General features: G+C 45.2%; 1 protein-coding gene across 2 annotated transcripts in view; it reads right to left on the reverse strand.

Annotated features, from left to right (window-relative positions):
• Positions 1-4,050: 4,050 nt before the first annotated feature.
• The window catches only part of CTPS1 (CTP synthase 1), a 68,038-nt gene continuing 55,595 nt past the window's right edge, over positions 4,051-16,493 (reverse strand). For both annotated transcript variants that reach the window (XM_044287980.1, XM_044287981.1), the window contains exons 17-19: positions 9,407-9,551; positions 6,246-6,336; positions 4,051-5,523 (exon numbers count right to left, since the gene is read on the reverse strand). In XM_044287980.1, the coding sequence (XP_044143915.1) occupies positions 6,246-6,336; positions 9,407-9,551 (236 nt within the window). In that variant the 3' untranslated portion in view covers positions 4,051-5,523. The remainder of the gene's footprint in view (positions 5,524-6,245; positions 6,337-9,406; positions 9,552-16,493) is intronic.

The raw sequence follows: 16,493 nt of genomic DNA on the forward strand, positions 1-16,493 counted from the left end.
ATGATGCCAACATAAAGTAGACATATGGGGAATGTTAAGTAATAAATATTTTATGAGGTATCACTTTCTGTTTTAAAAGCAGAGAAATTGAAATTTAGAAAATTGCAAATTTTTAAAATTTTTGGGTAAATTTGGGATTTTTTCATAAATAAAGGTGAAATATTTTGACTCAAATTTATGACTATCATGAAGTACAATGTGTCACGAGAAAACAATCTCTGAATGACTTGGATAAATAAAGGCGTTCCAAAGTTATTACCACATAAAGTGAGATATGTCAGTTTTGTAAAATTAGGCCTGGTAAGGAAGGGGGCATATGGCCCAGATGGGAAGTGGTTAACAAGAATTGAACCTCTTTCCTTGAAGTTCTTGATGATCCTATAAATTGTTGATTGAGGTGCAATCTTAGTAGCCACAATATCCTTGCTTGTTAGCCCATTTTTATGCAACGCAATGATGGCTGCATGAGTTTCTTTGCAGGTCACCATGGTTAACAATAGAATAACAATGATTTCAAGCATCACCCTCCTTTTAACAGGTCAAGTCTGCCATTTTAACCCAATCAGCCTGACATAATGATCTCCAGCCTTGTGCTCGTCAACATTCTCACCTGAGTTAACAAGACGATTACTGAAATGATCTATGCAGGTCCTTTAATGACAGCAATGAAATGCAGTGGAAAGGTTTTTTTGGGATTAAGTTAATTTTCATGGCAAAAAAGGACTAGGCAATTCATCTGATCACTCTTCATAACATTCTGGAGTATATGCAAATTGCCATTATAAAAACTTAAGCAGCAATTTTTCCAATTTCCAACATTTATGTAATTCTCAAAACTTTTGGCCACGACTGTATATTGTCACTTGGGAGACTAGTTGTAGACATTTCTGCAGCTGTCTATTTCATCTGAATGGGACTTGCAGATATCCACGTCCTCCAAAATAACCCCATTGAAATAAAATGAAACATTTTCACACGGATAAATTTTCTCCCAACAAATCTGGCACTCTGTGATCTTTTGTTTTAACATTTGAGGAGATGAGGCCGCAGAAGGCAATCTAAGCTTGGAAGCAGAAAAGAAGCACATGACATTGCCATTTGTTCAAACACATCTGTAAAGTAAACCTACACTACTCTAAACCATCCTCTAATTTCTGTAACTCATATGGGAGCACTAATGCACTTTTGGTCCTGAAAGAGAAGTTTCCTTTTTACTGATGGGGTTGGCATTTTTAATGTAACAGTGAAAAGTCAATTAAATGCACCCAAAGGCATTTTTTTTCATACCTGACATAAATGTCTGATAGATGCAGGCCGTACCCCTGCGAGTCGCTCCTTTATGTAGAACAGGGGTCTCACAACCCTGTCCTGTCACTGAGCGGCTAGAGAAGGCCAGGAATACGAAAGAGCCGAGCTAGCTGAGCTACGTTGTTTCTGTAACTCCCACTCACTTCTATAGAACTTTAAATGAAATCCCTTTAATTAAATAATATGGTATGTATGAATTCATCCGTACAACAGTTCACATTCTCCTGAAATTTCCACAACAGTGTGCATGGGACTTTGCCAGTATCAGTACAATGGATGCAGTCTTCGGAATTTCTGAAGGTCATCCACAATGGACAGGGCATGCTCTATACTGTGATTTTCACAGTTTTCTAAAATGCCATGGACTTTTATTGTACACTTGTTGCACATCACTACAAGGGTGCATCTTTGGGATATGTTCACCCCAGAAATTTCTGCTAATCTATTCAGTACATATGAGTGGGGTTGCTTCTGTGGCATGTGTATGAATTTCTACAAACTCCATTTAGGACTGTTGCAGAAACTTATTTCCATACAAACAGAAATGTGGACATAGCAAAACAGAGCCTCTGTTCTCATTAGCATCTTGCTCAATAAGGGCTCTTTCACACCTGCGTTCTTTTCTTCCGGCATAGGAGTTCCGTCGTCGGGGCTCTATGCCGGAAGAATCCTGATCAGGATTATCCTAATGCATTCTGAATGGAGAGAAATCCGTTCAGGATGCATCAGGATGTCTTCAGTTCCGGAACGGAACGTTTTTTGGCCGGAGAAAATACCGCAGCATGCTGCGCTTTTTGCTCCGGCCCAAAAAACTGAAGACTTGCCGCAAGGCCGGATCCGGAATGAATGCCCATTGAAAGGCATTGATCCGGATCCGGCCTTAAGCTAAACGTCGTTTCGGCGCATTGCCGGATACGACGTTTAGCTTTTTTAGAGTGGTTACCATGGCTGCCGGGACGCTAAAGTCCTGGCAGCCATGGTAAAGTGTAGCGGGGGAGCAGCATACTTACCATCCGTGCGGCTCCCGGGGCGCTCCAGAGTGACGTCAGGGCGCCCCAGGCGCATGGATGACGTGATCGCATGGCACGTCTTCAAATGCTTTCAGTACATTTGCGTTTTTCCGGATCCGGCGTGTAATTCCGGCAAGTGGAGTACACGCCGGATCCGGACAACGCAAGTGTGAAAGAGCCCTAAACTATGCCAGATCAGTTTTCAAATGGAACTAATTCTGAAATATAGAAAAATAAATCAAATATAAAACAAGACCCATCAGAAAGCAGCTTTATTAGAGACGTATTACAGTGCATACAAAAAGGCAGTTCTGCTAGGCTAGACAAGTATATATACAATCTCCTGAGAACCTCCCATTATTCTCAAGTATGTCATTTCTTAAGCTGGCATCTTGTAGAACGTTGAGATAAGGCTGCAAATTAATCTCATGGAACAAGATTTTAAAGAGGACGTTTTCATGTGTTTTTTTTTGTGTAATTAAATACCTTTCCTTCCGGGGGTACTGCTGCCACCCTGCCCGTTTTTTTCAAATATTGCTCGTATGCCCCCCTGCATTTTTCCCGCTCAGTATGTTAATCCTGAGCATCGGCACAGGGAGGAGGAGAGGCCAGGGTTTCTCCATGGGTGTCTCCTTCTCTCTTGGCTGTGCCGCGGTCCAATCACAGCGGAGAGCGTCACAGCCAGGGAGAGAAAAAAGCCCACCTTCTCCCTGACTGTGACTGGATCGCGGCACAGCCAGGTAGAAGGAGACGCCCAATGAGAAACTCTGGCGTCTCCTCCTCCCTGTACCGATGCTCAGGATTAACATACTGAGCGGGAAAACTGCAGACAGGCACAGCGGGGCATACAAGCGATATTTGAAAAAACTGGCAGGGTGGCAGCATCACCCGCAAGGAAAGGAATTTATCTAAACAAAAAAACAAACAAACATGAAAGGTCCTCATTAAAAAGAATCTATCAATAGCAACCTCCCTATCCAACTGTTTGCATAGACACATAGCTGTGGTTCACCCAAACTCTGTTCTTTTGTTGATCTAAGGCTGTGTTTCAGAGTTAGGCTACTTTCACACTTGCGTTCGTCGGTCCGCTCGTGAGCTCCGTTTGAAGGAGCTCACGAGCGGACCCGAACGCCTCCGTCCAGCCCTGATGCAGTCTGAATGGAGCGGATCCACTCAGACTGCATCAGTCTGGCGGGGTTCAGCCTCCGCTCGCCTCCGCACGGCCAGGCGGACAGCTGAACGCTGCTTGCAGCGTTCAGCTGTCCGCCTGGCCGTGCGGAGGCGAGCGGATCCGTTCAGACTTACAATGTAAGTCAATGGGAACGGATCCGCTTGAAGATGACACCATATGGCTCAATCTTCAAGCGGATCCGTCCCCATTGACTTTACATTGAAAGTCTGAACGGATCCGCTCAGGCTACTTTCAGACTTAGAACTTTTTCTAAGTTATTAATGCAGACGGATCCGTACTGAACGGAGCCTCAGTCTGCATTAATATGATCGGATCCGTTCAGAACGGATCCGATCAAGCGCAAGTGTGAAAGTAGCCTTAGGCCTCATGCACACGACCGTTGTTGGCTCAGGTGCGGACCCATTCACTTCAATGGGGCCGCAAAAGATGCGGACAGCACTCGATGTGCTGTCCGCATCCGCTGCTCCATTCCGTGGTCCCGCAAAAAAAATATAACATGTCCTATTCTTGTCCGTTTTGCAGACAAGAATAGGTATTTCTACAATGGGCCGCCTGTTCCGTTCCGCAAATTGCGGAAGGCACACGGACGGCTTCCTTTTTTTGCGGATCCGCGGTTTGCGGACCGCAAAAGAACGGAATGGTCGTGTGCATGAGGCCTTAATACTTTCTTAATATGGAATTAGGTTTTTGGTGCAATGAAGGTGTCACCATTGCCCTTGTTGCACTTAAGCTCCTCTCCTTTCTGTGTCCAACCCCTCCCTCTCCGTTTTAATTAATAGTCAGGTAGTGGCCAGAAATGAGTGAAGCTTGGGTGCAACAAGAGCACCGGTGACATCCTCGTTGCACTAAAGACCTAATTTGCACATTAAGAAAAAGTACTCTGAAACTGAGCCTCAGATCAACAAAAATACAAACAGTTTTAATCAGGTGAACCACAGCTACATGTCTATGCAAACACTTGGAGGTTGCCGTTTTCTTTAAAGGGGTTGTCAAAGTTATTTTTTATTGATGACCTATCCTCAGGATAGGTCATCAATCTGATCAGCAGGGACCCGATACCTGGCACCCCCGCTGATCAGTTGGTGAAGAGAGGCGCATGCCGTGCCAGTGCAGCCTTCTCTTCATTATTTACCTGCCCACCATCGCAATAGCAGCGGTGAGCAAGTGTAATTACAAGAAGCCATCCCATTCACTTCTGTGGGGTGGATCCTTCTTATTCCAGTGAATGGGATCGCTTCCTGTAATTACACCTGCAAGCAGGTAAACAATTAAGAGAAGGCTTCCCTGGCATAGCACACACCTTCAACCAGCTGATCGTCGGGGGGTGCCGGGTGTCAAACCCTGGCTAATCTGTTATTGATTACCTATCCTGAAGATAGGACATCAATAAAAATTTGGACAACCCCTTGAAGGACACCAACTCAGCTATCATTACTGGTCACTAAACTTGTTGCTTCCATGTTTGTTTCCAGCAAGTGACCAGTCTATTCAGCGTCTCAGTGGTCATAGCACCCAAGTCCGTCATTAAAATGTAAAATAATTCAATTCATTATTGCTTCAAAGAGTGCTCTCGAGGAACTGACAAGTTTTGTGCATGATTAGAGGGAGGTCTATGAGTAAGGGTCCATTCACACACCCACAAGTATTTTGAGGTCCGCACATGGCCGGCACTTTAAATAGAAATGCCTTTTCTTGTCCGTGTCTGCGGACAAGAATAGGACATGTTCTATTTTTATGCGGATGCAGACAGCACACTGTGTGCTGTCTGCATCTTTTGCGGCCTCATTGAAAATGAATGGGTCTGGATCCGTTCCATTTTGCGGACGTGTGAATGGACCCTTATACTTGTAACAGCAGTGGCAGTTGTAGTAGAAGCACACAATCGGCATGTGTTGCTGGCGTCACGGAAAACAAAGTGAACTAAGTGATCCATAACGTTGTATTAGATGTAGAAAAGAAATACATTTGATGGTCTTTCTTTGACACTGGATGGACAAGCTGTTGAGCAGTCACCTGCAGAGCAGAAAAGATAAGTTAATCTTACCAAGCAAACAATGGAAGGGTTTTGGAAGGAACATCATGCAGTAGAAGCATTAGGTCATATGAAAACATGTCTGACTTGTTGGGAGATTTTCTGTATGGATTCTACAGTGAAAACGTCTAGTTGAAGTAAAATGGAAATACACAGGGGCTGTCCAAAAATCGCATTTTCCCGTGCGGCAGGGATAGAAAAATCTATAAGTTAAGGCATGTTGAAGATTTGAGAACGCTTTAGTGTGCCACATATTTGCCCTGGATTTCACTGCAAATGTCACCCTTGGAATTTCAATGATTGAATCTAGGACCAAATCCAGTTGTTTGCCGACGTGCTGTCCAGTTTCATCTGCATATGAACATGGTCTTATGGTTTGGGACTGATTTGTTCTGTCATTCTATTAGGTTCTGTTCAGATCTGCAGGTCACATTAGGAGTCTAAGTCACAGGATCTGTCATTTTTGAGGGGAGAAATGCATTTACTATGTCTCCAGTCAAGAGACAACTCGGCAGAACCTTACAGATTGTATTATAAGCCATTGGCAACACAGAAGTGAACAGCGCCTTACTAACCAAACAAGTGTCTAAAAGAGAAACCGATTCTAGAGATGGTTCACCAAAGCTGCCTTCCATTCAGAGCCATGTCTTATTATTTTACGTAAGCAGCAGCCAGTCTAATATATAAGGCAAGTAGTCATTACCTAGCGTCGGTCATGATTTATCATCGGTAATTTGAGCTCTGCAATTTCTGTGTCTGGAGAACTGCTCCCACTTCTGTCACTGTACGTATCTCTGAAAAGCAAACGGCATTATCAATTTGATTCCTACTGATAATGTGAAGGCTTATTTGTTCTTAATGCTGAGAGCACGACACTGTGCAGTATACTGTGTATCACTGCATCATCATGAAAATCCCTCCATCGTTGTGCAAAAAAAATATATTCAACCCAAATTCCAAAGATGTTTGGATACTGTAAAATGTAAATAAAAATGATTTGCAAAGCTCATACCATTATTTTATTCACAACAGATCATAGAACACATCAGATACTTAAAATGAGACCATTTACCATTTCATGAAAAAAAAAAAAAAAAAAAAAAAAAAAAAAATTTAATGGTAGCAACACATAAAAAAAAAAAAAAGTTGGGACACTGCAATGTCTACCATTGTATAGTCTTTAAACGTCTGGGAAGTGAGGAGACCAGTTGCTGGAGCTTTGGGATAGGAATGTTTTCCCACTCACATCTGCTGCGCTTCCACAGTCCTTGGTCTTTTTTGCCTGATTTTTCCTTCATGATATGCCAAACGTTTTCTATTGGCGAAAGGTCTGGACGGCAGGTAGGCAAATTCAGCAACCACAATCTTCTTCTGTTTTGATGGATGCAATATGTGGTTTGGCATTGTCTTGCTAAAATATGCAAGGTCTTCTCAGAAAGAGATGTCTGGATGGGGGCATATGTTGTGGTAAAACCTCTATATACTCTTCAGCATTGATAGTGCCTTTCCAGATTTGCAAGCAGCCTATGCCATAGGCACTAATGCAACCCCATACCATGAGAGATGCAGGCTTTTCAACTGTACATGGATAATAAGCTGGATGATTCCTCTCCTCTTGAGTCCGCAAGACACTATGTGGTTTCCAAATTTTCATTCATCTGACCACAAAACAGTTTTGCACCTTGTCTCAGTCTATTTTAAATGAGTTTTGGCCCAGAGAAGATGGCAGTGTTTTTGAGGTTGTGTTGACACGTGGCTTCTTCTCTGCATGATACAGCTTAAACTTCCATTTGTGTATTGCACAGTGAACAGTGTTCACAGACTATGATTTCTGGAAGTGTTTGAGCCCATTGTCACCGCCAGGTCTGTAAGAAGGTCTGTTAGACGTTCTTCTCTACCTCTTGCATGACGTCCTTTGTTTTGGTTTCACTGTCATCTCCTTTCCTTCTCCCAGCTGTCACCTATTTACACTAATTGTCTCCCTTTATATTCCCTCCCATACTGCCTCACTTTGCGGTTTATACTTCTTCCTGGATGAGTTGTTCACTGCTGGAGCCTGCCTCTGCTGATTCCTCAGATAAGCCTGTTTCCTTTATTTGTGTTTCCTTGCTGGCTTGATTCTAGGTGACCCTTACGCCGTCCGTATTAAGTGCAGGGAGCCGGTGGTCGTGTCCCCTCACCATTATAGGGTTTTCAGGTGTCACATAGTATTAGGTACATGGACATGCAATCATCTACCATAAAGACCTTTGCATGGATATAGCAGTCAGGGAGAGCTCTAGTTGTTTTATAGGACTCACCCATATGCTCCTTAGTTTGGGATCAAGCCAGTCGGATGTTCATTTATAAGTTCCAGCTTTCTGCAACACCATCCGTGAAACCCATGCAGTGATTTCCAGTACAGAATCATGCCCGTTTTTGACACTGCCATCCGAGGGCCCACAAAGCACCAGCATCCAATATTCACAGTCTTGTCCCTTGTGCACATGGATTTCTCCAGATTCTCAGAATCTTGACGTAGTCATCTTTTGCGTAACATAGATGGTGGGATGTTCAAAGCCTTAGCAATTTTACAACGAGGGATATTTTTCTGAAATGTTCCACAATATTTAGAGACAGTTTTATAGCCGACTGATGAACCTCTGCCCATCTTTGCTTCTAAGAGACTCTGCTATTTACAGGACTAGGTATAAAACGATCATGTGAGAGAGGCAAATTATTTCCACTAGCTGTTCTTTTTTTTATTAGATCCTCTTACTTTTCCAGCTTTTTAGTGCCCCAGGCCCAACTTTTTTGTTGCTGCTTTCAAGTTTTAAAAGAGTTAATATTTTCAGAAAACTGTAAAATGCTTCACTTTCAACATCTGATATGTGTTCTGTGATCAACCGTGAATAAAATATAGACATAAGAGATTTGCAAATCATTGCATTCTGTTTTTAATTGGGGGTTGTATATTTTTTTTTGCATTCTTTCTAAATTACAAATAGTTTTCTACCATCTTTACCCAGTCAAAAGTAAGAAAAAATAATTGTTCTTGACTAATTTCAACAGCCATTCTGTTCTTATTTATGTAAATGTGGCTGTATGAGACCTTGTTTTTTTGCTGAAATTATGTAGGAGCCATTTTGCACTAAAAGTACGTTAACGTTTACCCTTTATTTATTTTACTCACTTATACAGAGCTGACATATTCTGCAGCACATTACAGACTTTAACGTCACACAGTCCTTTTTGGGGCTCACAATCTAAGTATACTTTGCTTAGTATGTCTTTGGAGTGTGGGAGAAAACTGGAGTACTCAGAGGAAACCCATGCAAACACAGGGACAACATACAAATTTCACGCAGATGTTGTCACCAGGACCCCAGCGCCTACTAATGAGCCACGGTGCTTTCCCACTGACCATAAAAAGAGATATCAGATGCCAGGTGCATTTATTGTTTTTTTTTGTGCACAGTATGTTTTCTATTTAGAGATGTTAATGTTGAAAAATTTTAAATAGGTATTCCAGTTTTATATTAAGAATTATCACTATACATTTATGGAAATAAAAAAATCCTACAGTTGGGGAGTGCGGCACATTGCTCACTACAAGTCCTGCACCCCCGTCAAGAGAATCAGGTCCCAAATCTGAGCGCTGCCTCAAAAAATAAAAAAATAAAATGAGTACTAGAATTACTATAAGACAACCTCGACACTGTCACAGAAGTGCTAGGAGGGTTCCTTACCCTAGAGAAACTACACAGAAAATATGAAGCAGAGAACACAGTAGTGTGACTTGGGAGATGTAAAATATAAATGTACAGCATCAGGGGGCCTCAGCATTTTCTCAACCTTGGCCCTGTATAGATTTTTTAATCTCACCTGGGGGATAACCGGCATCCTCTTTCAATATACTGAGATAATCTTCCTGCAGAAGCCAGAAGTAAACCAAAATATGGAGGGGAGGGTTTGATGGGTCGAGATGTGAATTCCGGGTGATACTGAACACCAACAAAATATGGGTGATCTACAATACAACAGACATCTGTTTAATAAGATGAAAAATGTCATACTGCGTAAATGTGAAGACACGGTTCGGTTAAAGAGGTTGTCTCATTTCAGCAATTTTTTATTGCAATATTGCACTTTATTGTGGGATTCGCACCAAAAGCCTGTAGGTGGTTTCCCGGAACTTAAGAGTGTAACTAAACTTTTATTCACTTTATTTTTTTTTAAATGTCCCAAATACCATTAAAAAAAGTTTTCTAATATACTTTATTAACAGATCCTGCCTTTTTACTGAAGAAATTTGCGCCTAAAGTTCTGATTTCAACTGCGTAGTATATTCGTACATCACTGACTTCTCAACGGTGTACGGATTCCTGCTCCAACATAGCTAATCCTGGCATAGCACATTGTTACAGGGTATATTCGTACATCACTGACTTCTCAACGGTGTACGGATTCCTGCTCCAACATAGCTAATCCTGGCATAGCACATTGTTACAGGGTATATTCGTACATCACTGACTTCTCAACGGTGTACGGATTCCTGCTCCAACATAGCTAATCCTGGCATAGCACATTGTTACAGGGTATATTCGTACATCACTGACTTCTCAACGGTGTACGGATTCCTGCTCCAACATAGCTAATCCTGGCATAGCACATTGTTACAGGGTATATTCGTACATCACTGACTTCTCAACGGTGTACGGATTCCTGCTCCAACATAGCTAATCCTGGCATAGCACATTGTTACAGGGTATATTCGTACATCACTGACTTCTCAACGGTGTACGGATTCCTGCTCCAACATAGCTAATCCTGGCATAGCACATTGTTACAGGGTACTTTCACAGCATTTAGCCAAGCTGAGGGTGCACAGGCAGGAACAGCAATGGGTCCCATTGCTACAGTGCAAGGAATCCGTACTACATACACCGCTGAGCAGTTAGCAATGTGTGAATATAGTGAATTTAAAGTGCAGTAGAAATTCAGGACTTAGTAAAAAGTCAAAATCTGTTAATGAAATATTAGACAAATTATTTTTAGGAGGGAATGCTCACTGGGAAAATCTGATATTAATCAGTGTTGGAGACTGGATAACAAATCTTGTGGAGCCATACACAGTGTGCAAGTAACCCAGCTTTCCCAGGACCCTGAAATGCAAATCTGCCTAGCTATGACACTATTTAGTAATGGGAAGGGGAATTTATCTTGGTAAACATTCTCACTGAAAAAAGTGGCCAAAACGGGTGGAAATGCTCCAAACCCAGACACTGTAGCGTTTCTATAACCGGGGGAGCAAATCCTGTGCATGCGGTCCGCAGACAATGGCAATCCCCAGCAAAAAATGCGTACAATGGAGGATGCCGGGGCGGACCGCATGCACCACAAGGACATCTTACACAAAATGATACATTGTGCAGATGAAAAAATATATATACATACACAAATCACTGCATGAGGGGCTCAGATATGTTTCTGACTGGAAGATATTGGCAAAGTTGTCAGCTTTTAACATCGGCCTGAGGAATTGGCTAGTATTGTCAGTTGCTTATCATTTTGGTGCATTTTTTGCAGTGATTTGTGTAAACTTAGTATTCTGCATGCTATTAGGGCTCCACATGCTGGTAAGCCAGCTTTCCCAGGACCCCGAGAGGCACATCTGGCTAGTTATGGCACTATTTGGGAGTAAGGAGAATGATTTCCGTAGACTTATTATTTAGCAGTCACTACAACAGATCATCATAATTTATTATTGAGCCAACATATTCTGTTGTGCTTTATAGGCATTATCATTAATTTGTTACCCAACTTTTCTAGGAACCTGAATGAGAAACCTATCTAGCTACACTACAGTATGATGGATTTGTCACTGGGATTCTCAGTCAGTTTTTTCCATGACCCTGGCAATCTAGCGAGGTATTCTACAACACTGGGGGATTTAGCAATTTACAAACAGGCGGCTCTGTCATTCTGAAGTCGGGTAAAGCTGAGTAACAATCTCTGTGGGGAAGTGATGGGGACATACTTGTTATATAATACACACAATGCCATCCTGATCTGCTGAGTGCATCTATCATATGATACCAGGACACCATTATCTGTACAGCTGCACAGTGTTGTCAGCCAGCTTTTCCAGGACCCTGAATGGCAAGTAGGTCTAGCTATATGAAGAGATGTATCACTACATAACTACGCAGATTTGGAAATCAGCAATCTGGGAAATTTGGGCAACAACTTCTGCAGAGATGTAATGGAGGCTACACTTGGTACATACATTCTGTAGACGCTAGGGATCGACCGATATTGATTTTTTAGGGCCGATACCGATACCGATAATTTGTGGACTTTCAGGCCGATAGCCGATAATTTATACCGATATTCTGGGAATTTTCATTTTTGAAAAAAAAATAAAAATTCCCACAAATCTGCTGAAAATTAATGTTTATTGTTAATGTGTATTTTTTTTTGTAAATCTTTCTTTTTCATTTATATTTAATATTTTGGTGTTTTTTTTTGTAACTTTTTTTTTTTTAACTAACTTTTAGCCCCCTTAGGGACTAGAACCCTTGTCCTATTCACCCTGATAGAGATCTATCAGGGTGAATAGGATCTCACACTGTCCCTGCTGCTCTGTGCTTTGTGCACACAGCAGCATGGAGCTTATCATGGCAGCCAGGGCTTCAATAGCGTCCTGGCTGCCATGGTAACCGATCGGAACCCCAGCATTACACTGCTGGGGCTCCGATCGGAGGAGCAGGGGAGAGGGGATCCTGTGGGGGGGCGCACTGCGACTGGGGTGGGGGGGAGGGGGGGGGCGCACCACTGCTTAATACTGGGGGGGAGGGGGGGCGCACTGCGCCACCAATGTCTGATACTGGGGGGGAGGGGGGGCGCACTGCGCCACCAATGTCTGATACTGGGGGGCTTGGGGGGGCGCACTGCGCCACCAATGAAGCTTAATCTCTAATTTATTAATATACAGGAGGCGGGAGCTGGCTGCAGGATCACATAGCCGGCTCCCGGCCTCTATGAGCTGTAGCTGCGATCCGCGGCACCTGAGGAGTTAACTACCGCAGATCGCAGCTACAGCTCATAGCGGTCGGGAGCCGGCTATGTGATCCTGCAGCTCCCGCCTCCTGTATATGAATGAATGATAGATTAATCTTCATTGGTGGAGCAGTGGACATAGCTCCTCCCCTCCTCCTGTCCCCTGTACTTTCATTGGCGGCAGCAGCAGCAGCACAGGGGGGAGGAGACACTGCTCCTTCTCCCCTGTGCTGCTGCTGAGGGAACACGGAGAGCGCTGTCAGCAGCGCGATCTGTGTTCCCATATACACTATCGGAATATCGGCAAAATAGATGCCGATACCGATAGCGTTCAAAATCCTGAATATCGGCCGATAATATCGGTAAATCCGATAATCGGTCGATCCCTAGTAGACGCTACACCCATAAATATAATATCAGGACAGCCGTGATTCTATACTATATATATGTAGTTTGGTCACCAGCATACCTCCACATGCTACCTGCTTCCCAAAGCTGCTGAAAGGCAAGTTTGCATAATTATGCAGTGAAGGAAGAACAAGACAGATTAGCTATTCAGCTGTATGTGTCATGGCTGGTACCATGTATATAATATGGCTGGTGCAGTTACCAAATCTATTTTGTACTATTACTAAGAGATTCCTTCCAACAATATCGCCATGTTCAATGTGTAGCCTAACCGTGCCCCCTCCTCTTAAACTTCCTGACTCATGTGCACTAGCATCAGAGGGGGAAAAAACGAGATTTTTGTATAACTTACCAGTAAAATCTCTTTCTCGCTTTTTCCTTGGGGGACACAGAAGACCTTGGGTATAGCTCATCTCCCTAGGAGGCGTGACACTAAGTGAAAACTGTTAAGCCCCTCCTCCATCAGCTATACCCTCAGCCTGGAGAGAGAGACTGCCAGTTGCGTGTCCAAGTAGTGAGAAAAGGCAAAGTCCAACAAGTGGAAACAACAAGCCAACTACCCAACGGGTAAACAAAACTCGGAAACCGTGCAGAAAAAAACCAATGAATGGGTGGGTGCTGTGTCCCCCAAGGAAAGAGCGAGAAAGATTTTACTGGTAAGTTATACAAAAATCTCGTTTTCTCGCCCAATTTCCTTGGGGGACACAGAAGACCTTGGGACGTTCAAAAGCAGTCCAAGAGGGGAGGGACCACAGCACCAAGGCGAAGCACCCGAAGGCAGCAAGGAAATGCCACCTGCAAAAACCAGGCGGCCCAAGGCAGCAGCCGCCGCCGAAGCCAGAGTACGCACCCAGGAAAACCTGGTAAAGAGTGCAAGGAAGACCGTGGCCACCCTGCACAATGACATGGCTGAAGCCCAATGCCTCCGGCCCCGGAGGCACCAACCGCTCTGGTGAAATGAACGGTGACACCAAAAAAACAGAGCCCTGCCCTTGAGCAGTAACCACAGCAATAGCCATGTGGTTAAGCGGAGGAAAGCACCCAGGAGCCGTGAACCTTGGCGCGGACCTCCTGGAAACAAGAGACCGAGCGTCGACAAGAGTCGGAGATGTCCAAGCAAAAAACTGCAGACACTTCAAGTAACAGAGTCCCAGTCGCAGGTCCAGGCCAGACTGGAGAAGACCGAATCACGGGAAGAGAAAGGCAGAATTGGGTGAATGCCCAGCTTCCTAAAGAACCCCAGGGAAGACCCTAAGTCAGACAACAGAACCTGGACGAAGCACGGCCGGGAGCGAACACTAGTGTGCTCGCTGGACTCGTCTGGGCAGACGGGAGGAAATCCAATGCGAGTAAGCGCAAATCAGTGACACGGCAAAAAGGTTGGGAAAACCGGTCCCGTCGGCCCCCGAGCAACGCCGTCCCGAATCCACGCGGAGTGGGGGAGCAGATGGACAAACGGAAGGAACCGAACGGGACCCGGCCAGTTTCCAACAGACTCCAGGACAAGTCAGGCTAAAGTCCTCGTCGTTGTAGCCACCACAGTAAGGTGTTCTACAGACCCGAAGTGGGGGCTTGAAGGGTAATCTTGACAGAAGAAAGTAGGCACGCCAGGTTACCGAGAAGGTAAAGTCCAAGCAGGACCAGCGCCCAGAATGGTAAAAGTAATCTGCACCCAGCGGGAGGACAGAATGCGGCAAACCCGGTAATAGGCACACAGCTAGTACAGCCAGTGTGAACAATGGAGACAGTACGAGGTCATAAGGAACACCGGGACCATCCATATGAACAACCATGGTCTCCCCAGGGGGGAGGGCAGTGAAGGAACAGCCTCTGAAGCCTGGCCGGGGCAGAAGCCACATCGGAGTAAAACTGACCCAGGAGAAGCCAAAACAGAGCCGTCGAGAGAAAAATAGCCGAGAAGACGGATGACACCCTCCAACCGCAAGGAGGAGTGGGCAACAGGGAAGCCACAGGACCGCTCAAAAGCAGAACTCCGCTACTCCGAGATGTCCGGCTCACCAATTCGCAGAAGGCGAATACCCTAACGAATCGAAAGTGGAGGTCCCTGAGACCTCGGTAATCGAGCAACCAAGAGAAGTTGGGCGACCTGCTCGAAAAGAGCGGCTAGAACCTGGTAGCAAAACAAACTGAAGCACGGAGGGTGCCAACAGGAAGGACTCAAACCAAAACGCATCCAAGAGGAGGAATGGCAACAGGCGAGGGAACCGTAATCCGGCCAGAGCCAGCGTAGACTGCGAGGGACGCTGGAGACAGCACTCTCGACCATGTGACCGCTTGCGCTGGGAAGCAATGCCACAGGGTAACTAATGGGTACGCATCCAGGAACCACAAACACTCCCCAGGCGGAAGGGCCAACGAATATGGTGGATACCGTCACAACGGAAACACCAAATAAACCCTCCGAACAGAGAATGGATACCACCCAGCTCGCTGCAGTAGAGAACAATAGAGCCCGTCCAGGCCAGGTGAACAGAAAGATCTCCTCAGAGAAGAGTGCCAGGCCGGCGGCAATCACCGTATCCCAAGAGAAAAACGACAAGTCGCAGGAAGAATGGAGGCATACGTACAAGCAGCCCCATAAGCAGTGAGAAAGCCAACCCACCTACGGAAGGAGAAGGCATACACGGCCCAACAACGCACAGAGTAGCAGCCCCCAAGAGCGTCCGCCCACTGCGAAATAGTCATACAGCAAGGAGGGCCAGCCACAGAGCCCCACAGAAACCACAGAAGTGCAAAGTGCAACCGGAAGGGGGGACATACACAAGACTAGTATGGCATGCGACGGAGCGCAAGCAGTCCGCCCAGAAGAGAGGGCAATGTACTTGGCAAACAGTGCGGGCAGCAAGCGTGCAAAGCCCGCCCCACAAGGGGGTGATGCCCAAGACCAGCACCTACTTCAGAGAAGGAAGACATACCATATTCCGCCCAGAAGAGGACCATGCACATGGCCACACCGCATCCAGCAGGACGTCCACCTAGTGAAAAGGGGACATGCACAGGGTAATCCTAGCATTAAGTGAGTGTGCAATAATCCACCAAACACCGAATTTTGTGAGAGTACAACTACTTCGCCAATGAATGGGGACAAGTACAAGTCCAGCACAGCACATACAAGGACAGTTGTGAGTCCTGTGAGCGTACAAAAGGTCCACCCATGGAATGAGGGGTGGTCACGCACAAGGCCAGCACCGTATCCAATGGGAGTGCAAGCATTCCACCCATCTTAGAGGCCAGCAACGTATCTGGTGAGAGTGCAGTATGCCGCCCAGAAGGGGGAGCCATGCCCATGGCCAGTATTGCAACCAGGGAGAATGCGAGCACCCCGCCATGGATGGGGGTCAGGCACCTGGCCAGCAGCACACTGGCGAGAGAACAAACACAGTCAGTGAGAGTGTGTGCATGTTGCCTGAGGAAAGGAGACATGTCCATGGCCGGCAGCGAATCCAGTAAGAGTGCCGTACACCGCCCACGGAAGGGGGAA

This window comes from Bufo gargarizans, chromosome 3 (assembly GCF_014858855.1).
Source record: "Bufo gargarizans isolate SCDJY-AF-19 chromosome 3, ASM1485885v1, whole genome shotgun sequence".
NCBI lineage: Eukaryota > Metazoa > Chordata > Amphibia > Anura > Bufonidae > Bufo > Bufo gargarizans.